General features: G+C 45.1%; 1 protein-coding gene and 1 non-coding gene across 3 annotated transcripts in view; one reads left to right on the forward strand and one right to left on the reverse strand.

The window, feature by feature from the left end:
• RFX4 (regulatory factor X4) overlaps positions 1-24,671 on the forward strand; it is a 173,806-nt gene that overhangs the window by 95,025 nt on the left and 54,110 nt on the right. For both annotated transcript variants that reach the window (XM_043441490.1, XM_043441491.1), the window contains exons 5-8: positions 3,433-3,494; positions 7,746-7,959; positions 11,512-11,589; positions 18,964-19,127. In XM_043441490.1, coding sequence (XP_043297425.1) covers positions 3,433-3,494; positions 7,746-7,959; positions 11,512-11,589; positions 18,964-19,127 — 518 coding nt within the window. The remainder of the gene's footprint in view (positions 1-3,432; positions 3,495-7,745; positions 7,960-11,511; positions 11,590-18,963; positions 19,128-24,671) is intronic.
• On the reverse strand, positions 1,122-1,192 carry TRNAY-GUA. The gene has a single exon. It is a non-coding gene; the product is annotated as a tRNA-Tyr (tRNA).

A 24,671-nucleotide genomic window follows, 5' to 3' on the forward strand; every position in this document is an offset into this window, starting at 1 on the left:
TCTTCTTAAATCAATCATCTGTGTCAATCATCTGTGGATGGGTGCTTGTGTTGTTTCCATGTCTTTGCTAATGTAAATAGTGCTGCTATGAACATTGAAGTGCGTATATCTTTTTGAATCAGGGGTTTCATATTTTGGGAGTGTATGGGTCACAACAATTAGAGAGGGATGTAGACAAAGTGAGAAGCTCACATCCTTGGTTTACAGGAGTTGAGATTAAAGAAACCAGGGATGTGTTGTCTCAAAAGTGACACCCTTAAAGAATTCGGAGAAATACTGCATCGCTTTGTTCTGTATCATCACTACAAGATAACATCTTAGAAGCCCTTTTTCTTACTTCCAAAAGTGGTATCATGATGTTATCTTATTAGATTCTCTAACCATCCTTGTGAGGATTTCAGCTTTTTTCATCCCTTTTCAAATAAAGAATTGCTGTGCCATCCATTCTCTACCCTGGAGACAGCAGCTTCCTGATATACAGAAATAATCAACCTTCATGCTATCTATTCCAGATTTTCAATTTCTCTCTAATTTCTCCACTTCTTTCCACCCTGCTGATGCCGATTCAGTTGAGGCCACCAAGATTTATCCCTCTGATGAGGGGAGAACTACAGAAGACCCCGAGTCCTCAGATGCTGGAGGAGGAGACTAAGGCACCGAGAGGTTAGATAGTGAGTCCAGGTTCACATAGGACCACAGTAAATGTTTGTTGAATGAATGAGCAAATCAGTCAATGAGCGAATCAATGTAGATGGAAGAGGGTGTGAGTGGACCAACAGACATGAATGAAAAGATGCTCATAGCTCATGCCCTGCTAGTGGAAAACCAGCAACAGCTCTCATGAAGGACAGTGTGCAGACTTGCTCTCTCTGACCACGCTTGCCTGCGTGATACTGTATTAGAAGGGAAAACGAAAGTGTTAGTTGCTCAATCCTGTCCGACTCTTTGGAATTTTCCAAGCAAGAATTCCAGTATTCTTGCCAAGAGAATTCCATGGACAGAGGAGCCTGGCAGGTTGCAGTCCATGGGGTCACAAAGAGTCAGGCATGACTGAGCAACTAACACTTTCACTTTCAAGCAAGAATACTGGAATGGGTTGCCATTCCCTTCTCCAGGAGATCTTCCTGACCCAGAGATCGAACCTGGGCCTCCTGCATTACAGGCAGATTCTTTACCGCTGAGCCAGCCAGGAAGGGAGCTGAAAGAATGTAGCTAGACTTAAAAGCCCCTGGAAATGAAACAGAATGAATGAACCATCAAGATAATCACTGGTAATAATGAATAATGTTTATTGATCACTTACTAAGTGCCAGGCACTGGTGCAAATTATTTACATGTTTATGATTTAGATTTTCACAAAGATTTTCTGTGGGGTTATTATCATTCCAATTTTACAAATGAGGACGCTGAGTTATTTGAATGTTAAATACCTTGCCGGAGGGCCCTAGATAACAAATGGCTGAGCTCTGATCTAATCTAGGTAATCTAACTCCCAAACCTTTGCCCAGAACCCCTTCACCATCCTGCCTGTTCACAAACGTCATTGCTCTAAACACCAAGAAAGATGCGAATTGGTTGTGTTTTCACCTTGGCAGATGGCCCCTCCTCCTAGATTTCTGGCAAATTCTTGTAGTTGTCCTAGGCAGCAACACTTTGCATTGTCCACTAGGCAAATGAGCAAAGGAGGCTCTCCAGACCCCCGGAGTTGGGCTTCCTGCCTTCATTCAACAAACACAGATTGAACGCTCTTTGCCTGTGGTCCCTGCCCTGGTGGAGCTTGTACTCAAGTGGAAGGAGATGTAAGAAGTACTCAGAGGATAAGAGCTCAAGACAACTTCAGAGAGTTCAAAGTGAGAGAAAAGAGGAAAGCAGGGTCTCATGATGGGGGTGGGAGGTATTTGCTTGTGTTACTCTGCACCTGCTAGGCAGAGAGGGCATAGGCAGAAGGACCTGGTCCAGAGGCCCGAATGTTGTAGGAGAAGAAGCTAATATTGTGAGGATCTGGGTGAAATGGGGTACTCAAGGCAAGAAGAATCTCAAGAAATGGGGAATCTCAAGGCACAAGCTGGAATCAAGATTGCCGGGAGAAATATTAATAACCTCAGATATGCAGATGATACCACCCTTATGGCAGAAAGGGAGGAAGAACTAAAGAGCCTCTTGATGGAAGTGAAAGAGGAGAGTGAAAAAAGCTGGCTTGAAAACTCAACATTCAGAAAACTAAGATCATGGCATCCAGTCCCATCACTTCATGGCAAATAGATGGGGAAACAGTGGAAACAGTTAGAGACTTTATTTTCTTGGGCTCCAAAATCACTGCAGATGGTGACTGCAGCCATGAAATTAAAAGATGCTTGCTCCTTGGAAGAAAAGCTATGACCAACCTAGACAGCATATTAAAAAGCAGAGACATTACTCTGCCCCCAAAGGTCCATGTAGTCAAAGCTATGGTTTTTCCAGTAGTCATGTATGAATGTGAGAGTTATACTATAAAGAAAGCTGAGCACCGAAGAATTGATGCTTTTGAACTGTGGTGTTGGAGAAGACTCTTGAGAGTCCCTTGGACTGCAAGGAGATCCAACCAGTCCATCATAAAGGAAATCAGCCCTGAATATTCATTGGAAGGAGTGATGCTGAAGCTGAAACTCCAATACTTTGACCACCTGATGCGAAGAACTGACTCATCTGAAAAGACCCTGATTCTGGGAAAGATTGAAGGTGGGAGGAGAAGGGGACGACAGGGGATGAGATGGTTGGATGGCATCACCAACTCGGACTTGAGTTTGAGTAAGCTTCAGGAGTTGGTGATGGACAGGGAAGCCTGGCTTGCTGCAGTCCATGGGACCGCAGAGAGTCGGACATGACTAAGAGACTGAACTGAACTGGGTGAAATTGTATTCCAGCCAGAAGGAACTGCAATACCAGGGCCCCCAGTGGGGAGAAAGCCTGCCATGTTTCAGAAATAAGGGGGAAAAAAAGAAAGCCAGTGTGGCTGGGATCCAGGGAGTCAGGGTGAGAGTCAGAGGAGAGGAAGGCCAGGAGGTAAACACAAGCTACAGAGGCTGAGGTGAGGGTTGGTTCCAGGTGCATTGGAAGCCATCATTGGAGGTCTGTAAACAGGGGAGAGACAGACTCAGAGTCAATGTGTACACTGCCTTCGTTGTGAGCCGGAAGGGAAGCCCAGAGCAGCCAAGTGAGACCCTCTCAGGGTCCAGAGCCCCTGCATCACTCAGGTGGTCTCTTCCTGACCCCCCCGACACCTGTGGTCTTCTCAGGGGGCCTGTCAGACTCCCTCATTGCAACCCAGGGTCCACGTTTTCCTCCAGCCCAGGGTCCACGTTTTTCTCTGTTCTTTAGATTGCCGTTTGTAAACCCCATCACTGTGCTCCCAGCCTTTTCCAATGGGTAACTGATTCTCGTGTTGACTTGCAGATCATAAGGCAGCAGTTTCCTCAGTTAACCACCAGGAGACTCGGGACCCGCGGACAGTCAAAGTAAGCACCGACGGCCTTTCCACCTGCAGAGCGCGCGTCCATGGGCCTCCAGAGACCCAGACTCCGGGCCTCTCATCCTGAGCTCAGTCTGGGGAGAAGTCTGTGCCTGGTGGGAGTGGCCCCCTCTCCCAGGAGCCCTAACAGAGATGCTGTCCAAAGACCAGCTGCTTTAAGGAATCCGACTTGATGCCACCCTGCCTGTAGGTGTTTATGTGAAGTAGTCTTGAGCATCTTCTAAAAGGAGCACCCTGTGGTCTTTTGACCAGTTTCCAGGTTACTCGGATTGTTTTGACCAGCAAACTCTGTCCTCTCACAGAATCCAGTCAGCCAGAGAAGCAACACGTACCAGTCCCTGCAAGGGAGATGGGCCAAAAGATGCTGTGGTACCCAGGCATCCTGCTTCCCAGTCACCCATCCTGTCAACCAACCCTCCAATGTTTGCTTCTCATTTTTTGCTGTCAGATAATGGTGCTAAGTGCTGGGGACACATGAGCAGACAGGTCCCTGCACTCCTGGATGGAGCAAATATTCTCCAGGGGAAGACACACACACAAAAATATCATCAGATTGTGAAGGGGGTTGCCCTAGGGAATAACAAAAGGGTGACCTGATCTAGAAAGGGTAGCCTAGGAAGGTCTTACTAAGGAGGTGACCCGAGGAGTGAGAAGGCTGTGCAGATGTCTGTCTCCCAGGTGAGAGTCAATGGGAAGGGAATCTCTGCCTATCCTAACCAGGCTTCACGAAAATCTAGACTTATAAAGGCTCATTTTAAAGGGTATTTCAAAATACTGTTGGAAGTGACTAGGTGTTCCGTGAAGAAGGTCTGTTGACTATGAAAGTTTGGTAAGCTCTGAACTAAACAGGTTCCTTTATGCAGGATTTGTCAGAACCTTTATTATGCTAATTATACGTGGTGACTCCAGGAGGTATTATGCAGCATTCTAAACATTTTGACCATGTTGGGTGTGGATCAACACACACTGACTTATAAAATAATGAAACTTTTTATTAAAACACAACAACCACATATAGGACTTGTAAGACTTGTCACTTAAAGTGCTTCAGAAGCAGCGTATCCAATATTGTCCCCCTCATCCCAGCCCCCAGCTATCCCTGGGCAGCACATTCCTACCCTCCAAGGGTAGGTTTAACTTTGGAGCCAAGTTGGATAAACAATGTGGAAAGTAGATGATCAAACTGGGGAAACCCTTTTTAGTAAAGTTCTGAAAATCAAATGAGACTAATTTTTTTTTTTTTTAATGTGGCTCAGAAGTTCTGGGGGCAATTTTCAAAGAGAAAAATTTTGAGCAAGGGGTATTTTGGAATAAATTTCTAATAAGTTTTCAGGGTGACTCCTCTGAAGAACAAATTTCATTCATACTGAAGAATTCAAGTATTTGTTTAAAATGAGTTTTCAGCCCTGGTAAGAGTATGGAGTAGAAAACCCAGATTCTTTCTTTCTTGTTTGCTGGTGAGCATGTGGTTGGCACACAAGGGCAATTCAATCTACAGATAAGTGGATGGTTGGAAGGCTATTGAATGAATGGAAAGGAATTATTTTTTTCTCCAGCCCATGGTCTTTTTTAGCATCACTGGCTCTAATACATTGCTGCACATTTCTGAGATAAAAGAGTTTAAGTAGATAGTAATGATAGACACATGGTAAAATTAGGCAATAAAAATAGTAAAGATAAAAGAGAAAATTTTCCCATCCTACATAAACTTGGAGAAAGTTCCATTCTGTCTACATGTAAGAGCCTGCTTTTGTTTTTTGTTTTCTTTTTCTTTGACCTAGAGGTTGGCAAATGGGGCAATGTCTTTAAAACTTCAGTTTCATTGTATCCTCTCCATAAGCATCCTCCAAGGTTGGTCACACCTCCAACCAACTGAAAGGTAATAAGAAGCTCTAGTCTCCAACATGCCACTTGGCCTTATAGAGACAGTCATGTCTGACTCTTTGCAACCCTATAGACTGTAACCTACCAGGCTCTTCTGTCCTTGGGATTCTCTAGGGAGGAATACTGAGTAGGTTGCCATGCCCTCCTCCAGGGTATCTTCCCAACCCAGGGATCGAACCTGAGTCTCCTGCGGCTCCTGCATTGCATGCAGATTCCTTACCACTGAACCACCAGGGAAGCCCCTTATAGCGAAGATCCCTCAGCAAATTTACCTGGATAGACTAAATGGGTGGGGGGTGGTGTGCTGGTGGAGAGTGTGTTGACCTGAAATAAAAAACTTACAGACCTGAAATAAAAGCTTGAGAAGTGATCAGAGCACTAGCGTCACTAGCTTCACTGCAGTTCTAGCAGTATACTCTGAAAAATCAAGAAGTGATCTGATCTTAGTACGTTATTACCATCTTGAGCTTAAGAAAGAATAAGGGTGGACTTTGTAAAGTTAGGGAGGCGTGTCATAACTACCTTCCCACCTGGAAGGGCTCCCAGAGCAAACGGAACTCTCCCACCCCACCCACCAAAGGAGTGCCTTCCAGGTGGAAAGGCAGTTATGACAGTTGGCAAGTAGAAGGCACAGAAGATAGAAATCAGCTCAACATAAGGAAGAACTTTCTGATCACTATACTGACCTAAAATGAACTGGCCTGCCTTTGGAGGGTCCGAGTTCTTCATCCCAGCAGGCATTCAGATAGAGGCGGGATGCCCACTCAGCAGAAGTATCACAGAATGGTATCCGGAGTGGAGGGGGCTTTGGGGGGTGGGGGAAGGTTACCTGTTTGCTCAGCTCTCCCCTCCCCGGGAAGGCTCTCCCAGAACTCACAGTGTTTTCTCCTTTGGTTATTTCCTGGCTATCACCACCAAGTCGCTACCAGTAGAAAAGAGTAGTTAACACATTACACAGCACTTCTGAAATCGAGGTCCAGAATTACTTACATTAATATTGCCATGTGATTGCACAAAATGACCCTGGACCTGCTAAATGAGAATCTCTGGGGGTGGGACCTGGGAGTCTGTATTTTAATATGTTTTCTAGGTGATTCTTCTCATTAGTAAAGTTTGAGAATCACTGGCTTAGTGGTGAAAAGCACCTTGAGAGGTTCAAATCCTGCCTCTACTGCTTACTCACTGGATAATCTTGGATGTCTTAAGTTCTCTGGGTCTTAGTTTCCTAGTCTGTAATATGGGGATATTAATCAGTTCCAGCCTCCCAGGGATTTTGTGAGATGAAATCAGGTAATGTGTGTAAAGCACTTAGCACCTTGTTAGCGACTGCATTACAAATAGAAGATAACGATAGTCTCATCCAGCCAGGACCGACCTGCAGGGCCACACCCAGCAGGCTTGTGGATCCCAGAGGGATGTGCATGAAAATTATCTGTGGTTTGTCTCAGTGCTGATTCCAGGGCCCTAGCCCCTGTTCTGGGAAGGGGCCTTAGAATCTGTATTTTTATCATGTTCTATAAGAGGCTCTGACAAACATCAAGTTTGTAACAGTGTGTTTCCTTAGTGCAGCACAGTGGCTCTGTGGTCAGACCGACCCACTTCCTCCCCTAAACAGCTGTATGGCCTTGAGCAAATTACTTAAGCTTTCTTGCCTCCAATTCTCATCTGTAGAAAGGTTATAATAATCTCCACTTCATAGCATTATTTTACAAATAACTGTAGGGAAAGCATTTGCCAAAGTGCCTAGCACACCATAAGTGCTGGATAGATCGTCGCTAAAATCCAAGCAAAATGCAGCCTCATTAGTGTTAATTGAAAACATTACTATTATTAAGCCCTTCCTGAGTTAATAAAAGGTTCTGGTCTTTGTTTTCCATTCAGTGTCAACTGAAACACTGAATTTATCTTTTTAGATACAGTTGTTTAAGACTGCTATTTATTAAGAAAAACATAGGCCAAATGAATTTTTGTTGTTGGTACAGTTGGCAGCCATGAACACCCTCTTCTTGGGTCTTTGCAGAGGGGGACATTCAGACGCTGTGCCTCTGATACGAGAGATTAAGTACAAATGGAAATTTTTTCATCCCACTTTCTGCTTTGAAAAGTATTTGACTTAACATTGTCTGTAGGAGGCAATTCTGGTTATTTTTACCTGTCTGATTGACGGCTGGCAACATGGAACTTTGTTTTAATTCTAGATTTCTAAGATGTTGAGCCTGACAGGGGAGTTAACTCTTTTAGTTCAGGGAGGATGGGTCCAAGCCATCATTGGCCTTGGGCTCCAGTGGCTTAGGATCCCCCAGCTGATAAGGGTACACGTGGGTTTCTCTCTCTCTCTTTCTTTACGGCCCAGGTACCATTACTATGGCATCGCAGTGAAGGAAAGCTCCCAATATTATGATGTGATGTATTCCAAGAAAGGAGCTGCCTGGGTGAGCGAGACAGGCAAGAAAGAAGTGAGCAAGCAGACGGTGGCGTATTCACCCCGGTCCAAACTTGGAACATTGCTGCCAGAATTTCCGAATGTCAAAGATCTAAATCTACCGGCCAGTCTGCCAGAGGAGAAGGTGAGCACACCTGCAGGACTGCTGGAGTGGGTGGGTTCTCTCTCTCTCTCACAAACACACCACACTCACGCACACCACACCCACACACCACACTCACACACATCACACACACCACACACACCACACACACCACACTCTCACACACCACACACATACATGACACTCACACATATCACACACACCACACTCACACACACCACACACACCATACTCTCACACACCACACCCACACACCACACACACACACACCACACACATACACCACACACACACCACACTCACACACACCACACTCTCACACACCACACACACCACACTCTCCCACACCACACTCTCACACACCACACACATATACCACACACATACACCACACACACACCACACTCACACACACCACACACACCATGCTCTCACACACCACACCCACACACACCACACACACACACACCACATACACCACACACACACCACACTCACACATACCACACACATACACCACACACACACCACACTCACACACACCACACACACCATGCTCTCACACACCACACCCACACACACCACACACACACACACCACACTCTCACATTACCACACACATATACCACACACACACCACACTCACACACACCACACTCTCACACACCACACACACCACACTCTCCCACACCACACTCTCACACACCACACACATATACCACACACATACACCACACACACACCACACTCACACACACCACACACACCATGCTCTCACACACCACACCCACACACACCACACACACACACACCACACACATACACCACACACACACCACACTCACACACACCACACACATACACCACACACACACCACACTCACACACACCACACACCACCATGCTCTCACACACCACACCCACACACACCACACACACACACACCACACTCTCACATTACCACACACATATACCACACACACACCACACACACACCACACTCACACACACCACACTCTCACACACCACACTCTCCCACACCACACTCTCACACACCACACACATATACCACACACATACACCACACACACACCACACTCACACACACCACACACACCATGCTCTCACACACCACACCCACACACACCACACACACACACACCACACACATACACCACACACACACCACACTCACACACACCACACACATACACCACACACACACCACACTCACACACACCACACACACCATGCTCTCACACACCACACCCACACACACCACACACACACACACCACACTCTCACATTACCACACACATATACCACACACACACCACACACACACCACACTCACACACACCACACCCACCCACACACACCACATTCACACACACCACACTCATACACACCACACTCACACACCACAATCACACACACCACACACACACCCCACACTCACACCACACTTACATACAGCACACTCACATACCACATTCACATGCACCACACTCATCTGCACCACACACACATGCACCACAGTCACATGTACCTCAAACACACAACACACACACCACACACACACCACACTCATACACCACACACACACCACACTCACATACAGCACACACATACCACACTCACATACAGCACACACATGCCGCACTCACACACACCACACTCACATGCACCACACACACATACCACATTCACATGCACCACACTCATCTTCACCACACACACACACCACACACACATAATACTCACACACACCACACACACACATCACACTCACCCCACACTTACATACAGCACACTCACATACCACACTCACATGCACCACACTCACATGCACCACACTCACATGCACCACACTAACATGTACCTCAAACACACAATACACACACCACACACACACCACACTCATACACCACACACATACCACACTCACATACAGCACACACATGCCCCACTCACACACACCACACTCACATGCACCACACACACATACCACATTCACATGCACCACACTCATCTTCACCACACACACACACCACACACACATAATACTCACACACACCACACACACATAATACTCACACACACCACACACACACACACCACACTCACACATACTCACACACACCACACACACACACACCACACTCATACACACTTTTATTGCAAAATAGTGAGTTTAAAAGTACAAGGACAGAATCAAGTTGGTCCGTTAGTTGTGACAAAGGTAGCTTCCCAAAGCAAGATGTCAGCAGTAGAGGTGATGGGGTGTGAGGTATACAGAGCCTGCCTGAACTACCTTCATAACTGTCCTGCAAACCCAATCCTACTCTAAAATAAAATGTTTACCCTCTCCCTATCCAGCTTGTCTACCTACCCACCCATCTACGATGCTGCACTGGTCTCATTCCACAAGGGGAGGGCCCCCTCCTCTGCATAGCTCTTTCACAGGATTAAGTTTATTTTCCCAAGTGCTGCAGAGGATGTGGTGACATTGCACTCCCACAGAGAAAGAAGATTTTAAAGGTGGTAGTGATTCAGATAGTTTGGGCCATGGTATTGGGGAGAAATAATTGGAAACACCAATTTGGAGACTCTCTCCTGGGTGACACCATCCTAAGTGATCTTTTTTTTTATGGGAGTATAGTTGCTTTATAATGTGTTTCTGAAGTGAATCAGTTATATGCACACATATATCCCCTGTTGTTTTTTTATTTTCTTCCTGTTTAGGCCATCATAGAAGCATTAAGTAGAGTTCCCTCTGCTATACAGCCTAATGCATGTATCTTGATGTGGCCCAGGGTACCAGTAGGTGTTGAGTTTCTACATATCACACTGGAATGCAGTGATGAATGAGACTTGATTCCTGCTGTCAGGAAGCTTACAGTCAAGCCAGGGAGACAGATGCTTATACAGTCAAACTAAGTTTATATGACACGTATATCTATGTTCTCAAACAAAAAGAATAAATAAATCCTTATTTTCTCAAATTTGCTTTCTTTTCTCAGCACACTTCCTGCACCATCACTTTAAAATTCTTGGGAAAGTGAAGCTAGAGATGCAATTCTTCTGCTAAGCAGATTCCAGAGAATTCCCAAATGTCTTTTTTGTGATTTTGGCAAAAGCACCTCTTCTTATAGATATAGGCTGGATGTTAACTTTTCAGTATCTCAGCTGATGAGAATTTAATCCAGTAGGCCTTACTGAACTCTATCTACAATGTGCCAGACACTGCACTAAATGCTTGATACACAAGCATGAATAATGTGCTATTTTTATTAGCATTTTCCCCAAATCCATAGTAGGGGTAGACATGGAGCAGAGAGAGAAACCTGTGCTTTCTCTACAAGAAGGTGAGTGCTCTGAGAAACATTCGGGTGCTATGGAGCACAGAGGAGGGAGCAGAGGGTCAGAGGGCCCCACCTAAGGAAAATGAGTTTCACTGGGACCTTACAGGATGCATCCCCTCAACAGAGAATAAATGACTTGAAATTCCAAGGGCAGCAGTAATGTGTATTAATGCATGCTTTTATTGTTGATCCTTCCCCACCCCCACAGGTTTCTACCTTTATTATGATGTACAGAACACACTGTCAGAGAATACTGGACACAGTAATAAGAGCCAACTTTGATGAGGTAGGTCAATAAGTGTTAGGCTGTGAATACTCTGCATTAAAATGTTATATTACAATAACACTAGCTTTGACTAGTTTCCAGGTCTCTAGAAACCCCTGATGTACACTAGCTCTCTGAATCCTCAGTGATCCCAGAACGCAAGCACTATCATTACCCCCATTTTATAGATTTTCTGTGCGGGCAGTAGTTGGCATGGCTCTTTCCTTGTTCTAATGAGTGAACTACTTCCTGCCCAGTTGGCCTGCTGGGAACCCAGTTTTGTCAAGGTATCGTTATGCCAGAATTCTACATTCAGAAAAACTAAAGGAAAGCTTGTCTATGTTTTGGGTTTAAACTTTTCCTGAGGCTTATCTGCTTCAGTGCATTTGGAGCTGATTAACCTTCCGTTCTCAAGTTCTGGTCCCTATGTCCATCTAACACTGCCCATAGGGCCATCTTTGAATACAAACAGTGTAAGGATTTAATTTTGATTTTAAAATATTATAGTTAAAGAATGGAGAGAAATGAGAGGATAGAAGCACTGGTTATATAAACAGAGGCAATAAAATATTCTTGTCTAAAATGCCATCTGAAAGAACTTTCCAAAAGGATGGCAGGAAACCACACATTTCACCCCATAACGTGAGGCCGTTCTGTTTAAAGAAAATGCCTTTCAGACAAAAACAAAAACAAATAAAACCACTTGGGATCAGACGTGGACATTGAATCTGAGGGAAGATAACCTAGATTCTGGGCTTCCCGGATAGCTCAGCTGGTAAAGAATCTGCGTGCAATGCTAGAGACCGCAGTCTGATTCCTGGGTGGGGAAGTTCCCCTGGAGAAGGGATAGGCTACCCACTCTAGTATTCTTGGGCTTCCCTGGTGGCTCAGATGGTAAAGAATCTGCCTGCCATGTGGGAGACCTGGGTTCGATCCCTGAGTTGGGAAGATCCCCTGGAGGAGGGCATGGCAACCCACTCCAGTATTCTTGCCTGGAAAATCCCCATGGACAGAGGAGCCTGGTGGCCTATAGCCCACAGGGTCACAGAGAGTTGGACATGACAGAGTGACTGAGCAGAGCACAGCCTAAGCTCTAGAGGGGCTACAAGAATTGTTGTTATTGGTGAAAACATGCATGAGGTTTCCTTTTGTAGAGTGGGGGGTTCATGTGCTGTTGGAGATGGATGGGACAGGATGAGGTAAGGCAGTGAAGACTTGTTGAGCTGGTGTCTGTGCTGAGCTTGCTGAGCTGGTGTCTGTGCGGCTCCTTATACTGTTCCCTCTGGAGCCTGCTGCAGCAGTGGTACCCCCATATATGAGCTGTCACTTGGTTCATAGACACAGCTCCAAAAGAGGGATAGATGTGTTGATAGAGTAGGACTCTTCTTCCTGCTCTTGACTTTCATCCACTAGGTTTTTAAATCTCCCAAATTCCTTCTGTGACCATTTAAGTGGAATTTTTTGTCTTACAGAAAGAAAGCTCATTGCTTTCTCTCATACTGTGGTTTGGCTATTGCCTTACATATCAAAGAACCCTGAGATCTGGGCAAATCATGACTCGTGATTGATTAAGACAACACTGGCTTCTGTAACACACAAGCCCCAAGTCTCAACACAATTTGACAAGACATGTCACAATCCAATGTGGACACCCTTGATTGGATGGCTGGTTGCTGCGGGTGGTTCAGGGACCCAGGCTCCTCCTACCTTATGGCCGTACACTGCCCTAGAGTCTTGGCATCCTTTTTGTTCAGCTGATGGATCCGAGAAAAAGATTACAGGGAAGACATCCTCCCTTCTTGAACTCATTGGCCCAGAGATAAGCTGCATCACTTTTGTCCATATTCCACTGGCAAGAGCAGGTCTCACGGCACTCCCCCTACTCACCTCTGCTTCTTGAGGTAAGGGGAGCTGGGAAGTGTGGCTCCTCTCTGGGCAGCAGCTTATTTACTAGAGGAGATCTAGTGGTCCCTCTCTGCCACAAGTACTCACAACAAAACTGGTGATAGTCTTCCCTTAACATTCTTATCAATACGTACTCATCGTCTCCCTTCACTGGCTTCCATTTCTTAACTCTGACACTTATTGGGCATCTAATGACATACACTGCAAGATTCCAGGAATGGGGTGATAAGATAAGCCTCGAAGGGAAAAAAGTCATGCATACCAGTAACTCTGGAGAAGAGAATGGCAACCCACTCTAGTACTCTTGCCTGGAAAATTCCATGGACAGAGGAACCTGGCAGGCTACAGCCCATGGAGTCACAAACAGTTGGACACCACTGAGAAACTAACATACACCAGCAGTTAGGATGCAGAATATATGGTGAGAGGTCCAGAAACCTTGTGAGGGCTTGAGTGTTCCTGTGGGAGAAGGGCCAGACTGGGAGCTCAGGCTTGGATTCAAGACGTGGCTCAATTCCTCATCCTAGGAATGAAGATAAAAATACCACCCCGCCTATCCAGTTCACAGGATTGTTGGAAGGAGGAGATGAGACAATGCCTGGTAAAAGGTCATACAAATGCTTGCTTTTATCAGATATGTTAATCAGAGAGTTAAGGGAGGTCACACAGTTGGTTAGATCCTTGTCACCTAACACTGCTGGTCCAGTATTCTTTCCACCCCACTGGCAGGGGTATTTGGTGGCTGTTTTTGAGGTGGTTGATGAAAATGTGGTTGATTCTACCCAAACACAAAAAGAATGAAGGGGGATATTTTACCTCTGAAGAGAATGGCTTTCTCTCCTACAGCTGAGAAAAGTCATCGGTAAATAGATGGTGGATGTCTTTGGTACATTTTGATGATATTGTTTGTTTCAGATCTTCAAGATCTTTAATATCCATTGAGGTCACAATGTATGCTAGTATCACAGTCTTAAATTACCTTGTTTCCTTGTTCATTGTTTGTCTCCTGCCACCAGAACAGAAGCCCTTGAGGGCAGGGATCTTGTTTACTACTGTATCCAGGTCAGCTATACTCTCAGGCTCTCAGTAAATATTTCTTGAGTGGGTGAGTAGATGAACTGATGGATGATGGATGGATAGAAAACCTCCACAGACTTACAGCATTATCAGGAGAGTGCAAAGAAGCCAAATCTGTATGTAGGGGACTTCCTGTAAAGCCTTCTCCTAACTACATTGCACAAAGAATTGTAAACTCAGATAGCCCTGTGTTTGAGTCTCAAATCCACCACTTAACAGCCTGTGACCTTGAGAAAGGCACTTAACCTCTGTGAGCCTCAGTTTCTTTTGCTGTAAAATGGAGGTAATAGCTATATCTACCTCATAGTAAAATTGTGATAATTATATGAAAATTATATAGATTAAAGTATCTAGTTTCAAACTGAGAGCATAATAACTACTAGCTATTGTTTTGTCAAGTTCCTTTTAACACTATAACAATTAAGTACCCATGACTGGAAATCATCAGATATGTTTCCACAAGATGCCAATATACCAGGAATAAAGTAAGTATGGACATGGAAAAGAAATAGAAAACTTACCTAGGTATTCTTAAGGAAATCACCTTCTGATGCTTTATTGAGCAGAGAGGGAAAAGGCTGAGAATTCAAGGGACTAAAGTAGATAATCCAGAAAACTTGTTTTAAATAATCATTTTCAATCATTTACCTGTGATTCTTTCACCATTTTTGCTTGCAAGGAGTAAGGAGAACTTTTTCTATCTAATTATGTTTCCATTTGTTAAATGCCTTCATGATGCCTGGCATTTTATAAATAATCTTATTTCATCCTACTAATAGGTAAACAACATCTCCCTCTTGTTAAAGCTGATAACTCTCTTATTTACATAATTATTTAGTCCCGAGCCCCAGATTCAACTGACTTGCCATCTAACATACATGGCCTAATCAGAGCTCTGACTTTCCGCCCTAAATCTGTTTTTCCCAAGCCTTAGATAGCCACTACCACACACCCAACTGCTCAAGCCGCAAACCTCAATTCTTCATATCTAGTCTATCAGAATGTCCTGTTGGCTCCACCTCCTGATAACACTGTGTCTGTTCATTCCACACCTAACTTCCAAGTATTAGCCCTTGAGCTTTGCGGTGTTTTCCCTCCTTCTGAGGAACCAGCCCGTCGGACGCTGTTGTTGTTCAGTAGCCCAGTCATGTCCGGCAGACATTAAATGCTCTTAAATGCAGAGTAGCAAGAGAGGTTGAAACTGGATAACACGGCATCTACAAATGCTGCTCCAGTGACAGAACTGACGGCGGCTCTCAGTGCCAGGCAGACTTGAAAAAGACAGATGGCTGCTCGTGCGAGTGATCTTCGACAGATTTGTTTTAATGTACACAGTCGCTGATGCTTTCCAGAATTTCTGCTGGAAACTGACTCATAAAAAGAGAGTAGGGCTACATGCAAGGAGAACTTAGAAAGGCAAATGAATTCAGAATCTACCAAATATTAGGAATCAACTGGGCAGTGCTTCTTATTCAGAGTTGGAAGGCAGGCAGGGAGGTCCAGGACCTGGCCAGAGGCCAATATCCTGGGATGACATGGGATCTGGGGACAGCAGAGGGTTGTCTGGAGGGCGAGTACCTTGTCTAAGAGATGTGGCCATCTCCAGGCCCATGTCAGCGAATAGCCGTCCGGTGTCCCAGTGACAACAAGGGCCTTGATAGGTGAGCAGAGCCACCATGGAGATCCTGGCTGGGTGATGCTCAGAAACTTAGGCGACGGTGTCTCAAGTGTTTATGGCAGTACAGTGATTTCTTGGGGCTTCCCAGGTGGCACTAGTGGTAAAGAACCCACCTGCCAATGCAGGAGACATAAGAGATGTGGGTTTGATCCCTGGGTGGGGAAGATCCCCCGGAGGAGGGCATGGCAACCCATTCCAGTATTCTTACCTGGAGAATCCCATGAACAGAGGAGCCTGGCGGGCTATAGTCCGTAGGGTCGCAAAGAGTCAGACATGACTGAAGTGACTTAGCACATATGCATGCACTGATTTCTTGTGCCTGGAAGTGGTAGTGCCTCCATAATATAGTAATAGTAATAGAATTTAACCTTTATTAGGCATTTACTATGTGCTGACCACTATAATAAGTACTTTTGTAGGAATCTTTACCAAAATCTACTTAATACTATTTTAATTCCCATTTCACTGATAAAGAAACTGAGGCATAGAGATATTACCCCTCTAGTTGGTAGTGGGAACTTTTTAAAGGCAGTCTTCACTCATCTGATTTTTTGTTGTTGTTGATTTTAATTTTCAATCAGGTTGAAAACTTTGCCACATTTTCACTATCATGGAATTAACAGAACTGTGACTTGAGTTTTACAATGTACAAACCTGACCTCATTCACCTTGATCATGTTTTTGGCAATTAACCATTTTCCCTCTAGGAAGTCAGGGGGCATGCTTTTCTCTCTGTTCCTCATCCACCAAGCCTCCCATCCAGTGTTTACACTGAGAAGTCCAGCCAGGCCATGGACATCAGGACAGTCTGTCCACCTGAGGCTGAGCTGATATCACCAGGCTGGGGTCAGAGGTAACCTGTAAAGAGGAAAGCAAGACCCCACTCCTGATAAGGGTTGAAGGACATCTGCAGGTTCTCAGGGTGTGGCCAGAAAGCTGGGAGGCAGGTGACAGTCCAGGAGAGCCATAGCTCTCAGGAATGGGATAGAAGTCCAGTTACCAAGAAAAGAGCAAAGTAGCCACGAGATTGATTTATGGAAAGATAGGCAGACTTGCATTCTATCCATCCATTCCCTGACTTGCTGTCTGGCTTTGGACAAATAAGTTAATCTCTACAAAATGGGAGCAGCAATCCTTAGCTGTAGTATCAACTGGGAGTAACTGTGCTTAGTTTCTGACGTATGGTAGCACTCGATAAATACATAATGCTGACACCAATAATTATACCACCTCCAAAGTGTTAGCTTCAAGTACTGAATTACTTCCTGGTTCAGATCAAGACTGACTTATGGAACCAGGAATATAGGCAGTGCTGTGCTTGGGGTTCAGGAGTGCCCATCCTTGGAGGAAAGAATGATACCTGGTCCAGGAACCAAGTCGAGCTTATAAGAATTCACAGCAATTCAGTTATTTCTTCCCTAACCTTAAGATGAGTCATTCCTCAATGTTAGTTGCGTCTGACTCTTTGTGACCCTGTGGACTGTAGCCCTCCAGGCTTCTTTGCCCCTGGAATTCTCCAGGTAGGAACATGAAATGGTGTGCTGTGATTAGTTGCTCAGCTGTGTCCGTCTCTTTGCGACCTCGTGGACTGCAGCCCGCCAGGCTCCTCTGTTCATGGGGATTCATCAGGCAAGAATACTGGAATGGGTTGCCACACCTTCCTCCAGGGGATCTTCCCAACCCAGTGATGGAAGCCAGGTCTCTCACATTGCAGGCGGATTCTTTACTGACTGAGTCACCAGGGAAGCCCAGAGTGGGCAGCCTATCCCTTCTCCAGGGGGCCTTTCCAACCCAGGGGTCAACCCAGGGGTCAAACGTTGCAGGTGGATTCTTTACTGAGTCACTAGGGAAGCCCCTTGAAAATGTTATTATATGCACTGAGTAAACATCCTCACTTCCTTTGTCTTGTCCCCCCCCTCCCCCCCCTCCCCTGCTCTCTCACTGACCTCCAACTCACACCCGGGAAGACAGAGATGTAGGGGCCTGCTATACTGGTATTTACAAGAATAATTCCATTTTGAGTGCCTACTAGATTTCTGTTCTGTGCTAGTGGTTAGAGTTGTGGGTTGGGGTGTTGTCATAGTTTACCGTCCAGATATCACCATCTAGCATCCCATAATAATACCAGCCAGCCAAGGCTGCACCAAAGGCTCTTTGAGAAAACGGTAGACTCTGGATACAAAGAGGCCCTTGCAGTTTATCAATTTTGGGGGCACATGTGCATCAGGAGACTTCAGTTTGTGGCACCTACTCTCTTTCCTTCTAGACATATTCCTTTTACCAGCAGCTCATACACTGTTCTCTTCCTTTCCAGAACTCTTTGGGGCCCCCAGGGCACCAACAGACTCAAAGAGTAGTTCTAGTGCTTGCTCCAAGCTTTTTAGAAGCCATGTCCCACTTTCCCTTTCTTAACCTTTTTACGCAGACCCCAGTAAGCATGAAGGGGCCAATGGGGTGACAAGCTACTCCTCTCTCCCAGGGCAGAGCAGACCCCAGGCTGCCAGGCCAGGTGCTCCTCCCACAGGGGGTATGCGGACTGATGGCCAGGGTCAAGACTTGGGATGGGAGAACCTTCCAAAGCTCCTAATCCACCCCAGGCTGAGACAGCCTCTGCGTCTGCAAGGGGAGCAGAGAAGAGCACTGTGGACTGGAGTGGCCTTGGCCAAGTCCCCAGGGTCTGCTGGGAGGGCCCTGTGTAACCTCACGGTTCTTCTCCTCTCTGTGGGTCGATACAGGTTCAAAGTTTCCTTCTGCACTTTTGGCAAGGAATGCCGCCCCACATGCTGCCTGTGCTGGGCTCCTCCACGGTGGTGAACATCGTCGGCGTGTGCGACTCTATCCTCTACAAGGCTATCTCCGGAGTGCTGATGCCCACCGTGCTGCAGGCGCTACCTGACAGGTGGGCACACTTTTTCTCCTAGCACCGTGTGGCAGGTCCTCGGCCACTTCTCAGTTATGGAAAGTAACTGTGCGTTCTTTGGGGTCCTCCCTTGTAAAGATCATTAATTTTGTTGTTGCTGTTCAGTTGCTGTCATGTCTCACTCTTTGCAACCTCATGGGCTGCAGCACACCAGGCTCCCCTGTCCTCCACTATCTCCCTGAGTTTGCTCAAGTTCATGTCCATTGAGTCAGTAATGCTATCTTAGCATCTCACCCTCTGCCGCCCCCTTCTCCTTTTGCCTTCAATCTTTCCCAGCATCAGGGTCTTTTCCAATGAGTCAGTTCTTTGCATCAGTTGGCCAAAGTATTGGAGCTTCAGTTTCAGCATCAGACCTTCCAATTAATATTCAGGGTTGATTTCTTTTAGGATTGATTAGTTTGATCTCCTTGCTGTCCAAGGGACTCTCAAGAATCTCCTCCAGCACCACAATTTGAAAGCATCAGTTCTTCAGCACTCAGCCTTCTTTATGGTCCAACTCTAATGTCTGTACATGACTACTGGAAAAATCACAGCTTTGACTGTACAGACCTTTGTCAGTAAAATGATGTCTCTGCTTCTTACTACACCATCTAGGTTTGTCATAGTTTTTCTTCCAAGGAGCAAATCTTTTAATTTCATGGCTGCAGTCACCACCTGCAGTGACTTTAGAGCCTCCCCCACTAAAAAAATATCTGTCATTACTTCCACTTTTTCCTCTTCTATTTGCCATGAAGTGATGGGACCAGAGGTCCTGATCTTAGTCTTCTGAATGTTGAGTTGTAAGACAGCTTTTCCACTTTCCTTTCCCTCTCATCAAGAGGATTTTCAGTTCCCTTTCTGCCACTAGACTGGTATCATCTGCATATCTGAGATTGTTGATATTTCTCCTGGCCATCTTGATTCCAGCTTGTGAGTCATCCAGTCTGGCATTTAGCATGATGTACTCTGCATAGAAGTTAAATAAGCAGGGTGACAATATACAGCCTTGACATACTCCTTTCCCAATTTTGAACCAGTCCCTTGTTTCATGTCTGGTTCTAACTGTTGCTTCTTGACCTGCATACAGGTTTCTCAGGAGACAGATAAGGTGGTCTGGTATTTCCCATCTCTTTTAAAATTTTCCACAGTTTGTTTGGATCCACACAGTCAAAGGCTTTAGCATAGTCAATGAAGCAGAACTGGACTTTAAATTTTAAAGTATAAGACATTAAATTTTATTTATATTTTTAAATATAAGTAAAGAAGTTTAATATTTTAAGCCACTTGTACCTTTCAAAAATCTCCTGCGGTCCAGTGGTTGGGACTTCACTCTCCAGTACATTGGATGTGGGAGCTTCCCTGGTGGGGGAGCTAAGACCCCACTTGCCATGCAGCCTGGAAACAAAAAACATAAAACAGAAGCAATATGGTAACACATTCAATAAAGACTTTAAAAACTGGTCCACATTTTTTTAAAAAAGTCTTAAAAAACAAATACAAAACATTTAAAAAATTTAAAAAGTATGACATGATACACAGCGAAATGTCTCTGTTCTACTCTTCTTCCCGACACCCAGGTCCCTGCCCACAAAACATCAAATATAAACATTTCCTTGGGGGGGGGGCATCCAGATCTGCTATTAACATGTACCCAGTGCATGACATATACTTTTTATTTTTTAATTTAATTTAATTTTTAATTGGAGGATAATTACTTTACAATATAGCGATGGTTTCTGTCATACATCAACATGAGTCAGCCACAGGGATACATACCCATGTCCTCTCCCTCTTAAACTTCCCTCCCACCTCCCACTCCCCATCCCACCCCTCTCGGTTGTCACAGAGCACCGGCTCTGGGTTCCTGCATCACACAGTAAATTCCCTCTGGCTGTCTGTTTTACAACTGGTAACGTATATGTTCCAATTCTACTCTCTCAAGTCTTCCCACCTTCTCCCCCCCCCACTGTGAACAGTCTGTTCTTTATGTCTGTGTCTCCTTTGCTGCCCTGAGAATAAATTCATCTGTACCATCTTTCTAGATTCCACGTATATGCGTTCATATACAGTATTTGTTTTTCTCTTTCTGACTGACTTCACTCTGTAAGGGCTTCCCTTGTGGCTCAACTGATAAAGAATCCGCTTGCAACGTGGGAGACCTGGGTTCGATCCTTGGGTTGGGAAGATCCCTGGAGAAGCGAAAGGCTACCCACTGCAGTATTCTTGCCTGGAGAATTCCATGGACAGTCCATGGGGTCTCAAAAAGTCAGACATGACTGAGCAACCTTCACGCACTTCACTCTGTATAATAGGCTCTAGTGACACCCTGTTTATGCTGTTTTCTACCTTGTTTCTAAAAGGAACAAGTCCTGAAGATTGTGTTGGACAGCTTCTGTGCCCCGGCAGAGGAAGGCTCCGCTGTCTTCTGTGCCGCCTTCTGCCCTGGGAGGTGCAGCGGGGGAGGGTGGACGGTGTGAGCCCCCGATGGGGCTCCATTTCCCTGTGGCTTCCAGCTCAGATCAGCCAGTGTAAGGGTTGGGGGCCAGAAGGAGGGAGAAGAGTGAAGTCAAGAGACAGCCTCTCTGCCTCCCTCCCCGTGAGGTCACCGCTGGCTGGCCACGTCCTCCTTGGGGCTCTGCGCCCATTCAGGCAGCCTCTCTCTCTCTCCCTCCACGCTGTCCTTTGGCTGTGAGGTGGGTGACAGCCTGCTGGCCCTAAACCTGGGTCGCTGCAGTCAGCCTTATGGGTTCACCTATGCCTAGCCACGCCTTTATGACTTGTCCCTTATAAATAAACTCCACTATTTTGAGTGGCATCTGTTTCCTGTTGGGACTGTTACAGAGAGCATTCTACATCTGCCTATAATGAGGTTTGTTTTTTTCTTCTTTTTTAACACCTGCATATTGTGCCTTTGTGTTGAGTTGAATTCGTTGTCTTGATGTTCCCTGTCTTGTCCCACTGCTGTACAGGACTGTGATGAATAATGTTCTCAGGACATTCTCCTACACAGTGCGGTTTGTTAGTTTCCTAGGGCTGCAGTAACAAAAAGTACCACAAACTGGGTGGTCTGAAAAAAAACAAATATATTGCCTCACAGTTCTGGAGGCTGGAAGTCTGACATCAGGGTGCTGTCAGGGTTGGTTCCTTGGGCTTCCCAGGTGGTGCTCGTGGTAAAGAACCCACCTGACAATGCAGGAGACATGAGAGATGCAGGTTCGATCCATGGGTCAGGAAGATCCCCCAGGAGGAGGGCGTGGCTGCCCTCGGCAGTATTCTTGCCCAGAAAGTCCCACGGACAGAGGAGCCTGGCGGGCTGCAATCCATGGGGTCGCAGAGTTGGACGTGACTGAAGCGACTTGGCGCACAGGGTTGGTTCCTTGCAGAGACCGAGAGGAGATCTGTCCCACACCTCTCTCCCAGCTTCTGGCGGCTGCCATCGGTCCTGGGCACTCCGCGGTTTGCAGCTGCACCGCTCGTCTCTGCCTCCATCTTCACATTGACCCCCACTCTATGTCTCGCTGTCTCTTGTCACTGGCATTGGGTTTAGGGCCCACCCAGTTAATCCAAGGTTTCATCTCAAGATCCTTAATTTAATCACATCTCTAAAAACCCTTATATCAAATAAGGTCAACTTAATGGGTTCCAGTGGACTTATTTTGGGGGAAACAACCCTTCATCCTACTGCACAGAGTATACATGCAGGATCAATTCCCAAAGGGCTCAATTCCTAGTTCAAAGCCTATGTGACTTAAACTTTTCTCAGTGAAGTTTTAATTTGCATTTATCTTATTATGAATGGTGTAGAATATCCCTTCATGCCTTTAAGAGTGACTTTTATTTCTTCCCTGTGAACTCTCAGCTCTTAATCTTTGACTGTTTTTCAATTTGGTAGTTGATGTTTTTCTCATTGATTTTTAAGAGCATTTTAATTTTTAGGGATATTAACCATTTATCTGTAATAAGAGTTGCAAATATTTTCTCATTTTGTTCTTTTATTTTTGCCATACAGAAAATGTATTCGCGTAGTTGAGTTTATCAGCCCTAGTTTTTATGGCTTCTGGATTTTGTATCATTGTTTTAGACCTCTTCCCCACCTCAGTTACAATACAATTTTCCCATGGCTTATCCCACAAAACTTATTGTTTAATTTTGTACCTTTGAACTTTTATTCAATTTATAATTCATCCTTGTGTAAGATGTAAAGTATGCCTTTTTCCCCCAGTGATTCTTCTTATCCCAATACATATGTTAATTATTCTATCTTCTCTTCACAGATTTAAGGTGCCTCCTATTTTATGTAGTAAATGTTATACATATTGGTACTATTTCTAGCTTTCCTAGCCTATACCATTTATATTGCTGTATATTCATGTTCTGTGCTTCCTAGGTGGTGCTAGTGGTAAAGAACCCAGCTGCCAATGCAGGAGACAAAAGAAACATGGGTTCAATTTCTGGGTCGGGAAGATTCCCCTGGAGGAGGGCACGGCAACCCACTCCACTATTCTTGCCTGGAGAATCCCATGGACAGAGGAGACTGGCAGGCTATAGTCTATGGAGTCACAAAGAGTTGGACACGACTGAAGCGACTTAGTACACACCCACGCATATTCATGTTTCAGGGTCATGCTATCTTTAAGCTCTGTGCTTTAAAATGTATTTTAATATTTGATAGGCTAGCTCCTCACACTTTCTTTTGTAGAATTTTACTCTCATTGTCAACACAATGGCATGGTGGTTTTAAGTGTTTGTGTGTGCATGTATGTACATATTGAATATATGTACATATTTAAAACTTTTCAGTTAGAAATGCATACTCTGTTTTTAGGGGTGAAATGATACAAGATCTTGAATTTGCTTAAAACACTCTAGAAAAGAAAGAGTAGCATGTTGCAAATCAAACCAGCAAAATGTCTCTAATTATTGATGCTGGGTCATGGGTATTTGGAGGTTTAAAGTTTTTCATAATAAAAGTGTTAAAAGCAAAACTTAACAGAAAGTAGAGTGCCCACTGAAATAGAGAACACAAGAAAAGAACCGGGTCTGATGGGGAAATGATGAATTCTGTTTGAACGTGTTTAATTTGATGAATCTTTGAGGGCTTTGAAATGGTGGTGTCTGGAGTTCTGAAGTCATCTGCTCTGAAGATATGAAAGTGAGTGCAGACGGTGACTGAAGCTGCAGGCATGGAGAAACTATCTAGGGAAGGAATACAGCATGATAAAAGAAGGCTAAGGACTAGACTTGGAAGAACTGGAAGACGTAATGGCCAAATAGAGGGGACTAAGCTTTGATCTGGTCCCATCACTTCATGGGAAATAGATGGAGAAACAGTGGAAACAGTGTCAGACTTTATTTTTTTGGGCTCCAAAATCACTGCAGATGGTGATTGCAGCCATGAAATTAAAAGACGCTTACTCCTTGGAAGGAAAGTTATGACCAACCTAGATAGCATGTTAAAAAGCAGAGATAGTACTTTGCCAACAAAGGTCCAGCTAGTCAAGGCTGTGGTTTTTCCAGTGGTCATGTATGGATGTGAGAGTTGGA

This window comes from Cervus canadensis, chromosome 21 (assembly GCF_019320065.1).
Source record: "Cervus canadensis isolate Bull #8, Minnesota chromosome 21, ASM1932006v1, whole genome shotgun sequence".
NCBI lineage: Eukaryota > Metazoa > Chordata > Mammalia > Artiodactyla > Cervidae > Cervus > Cervus canadensis.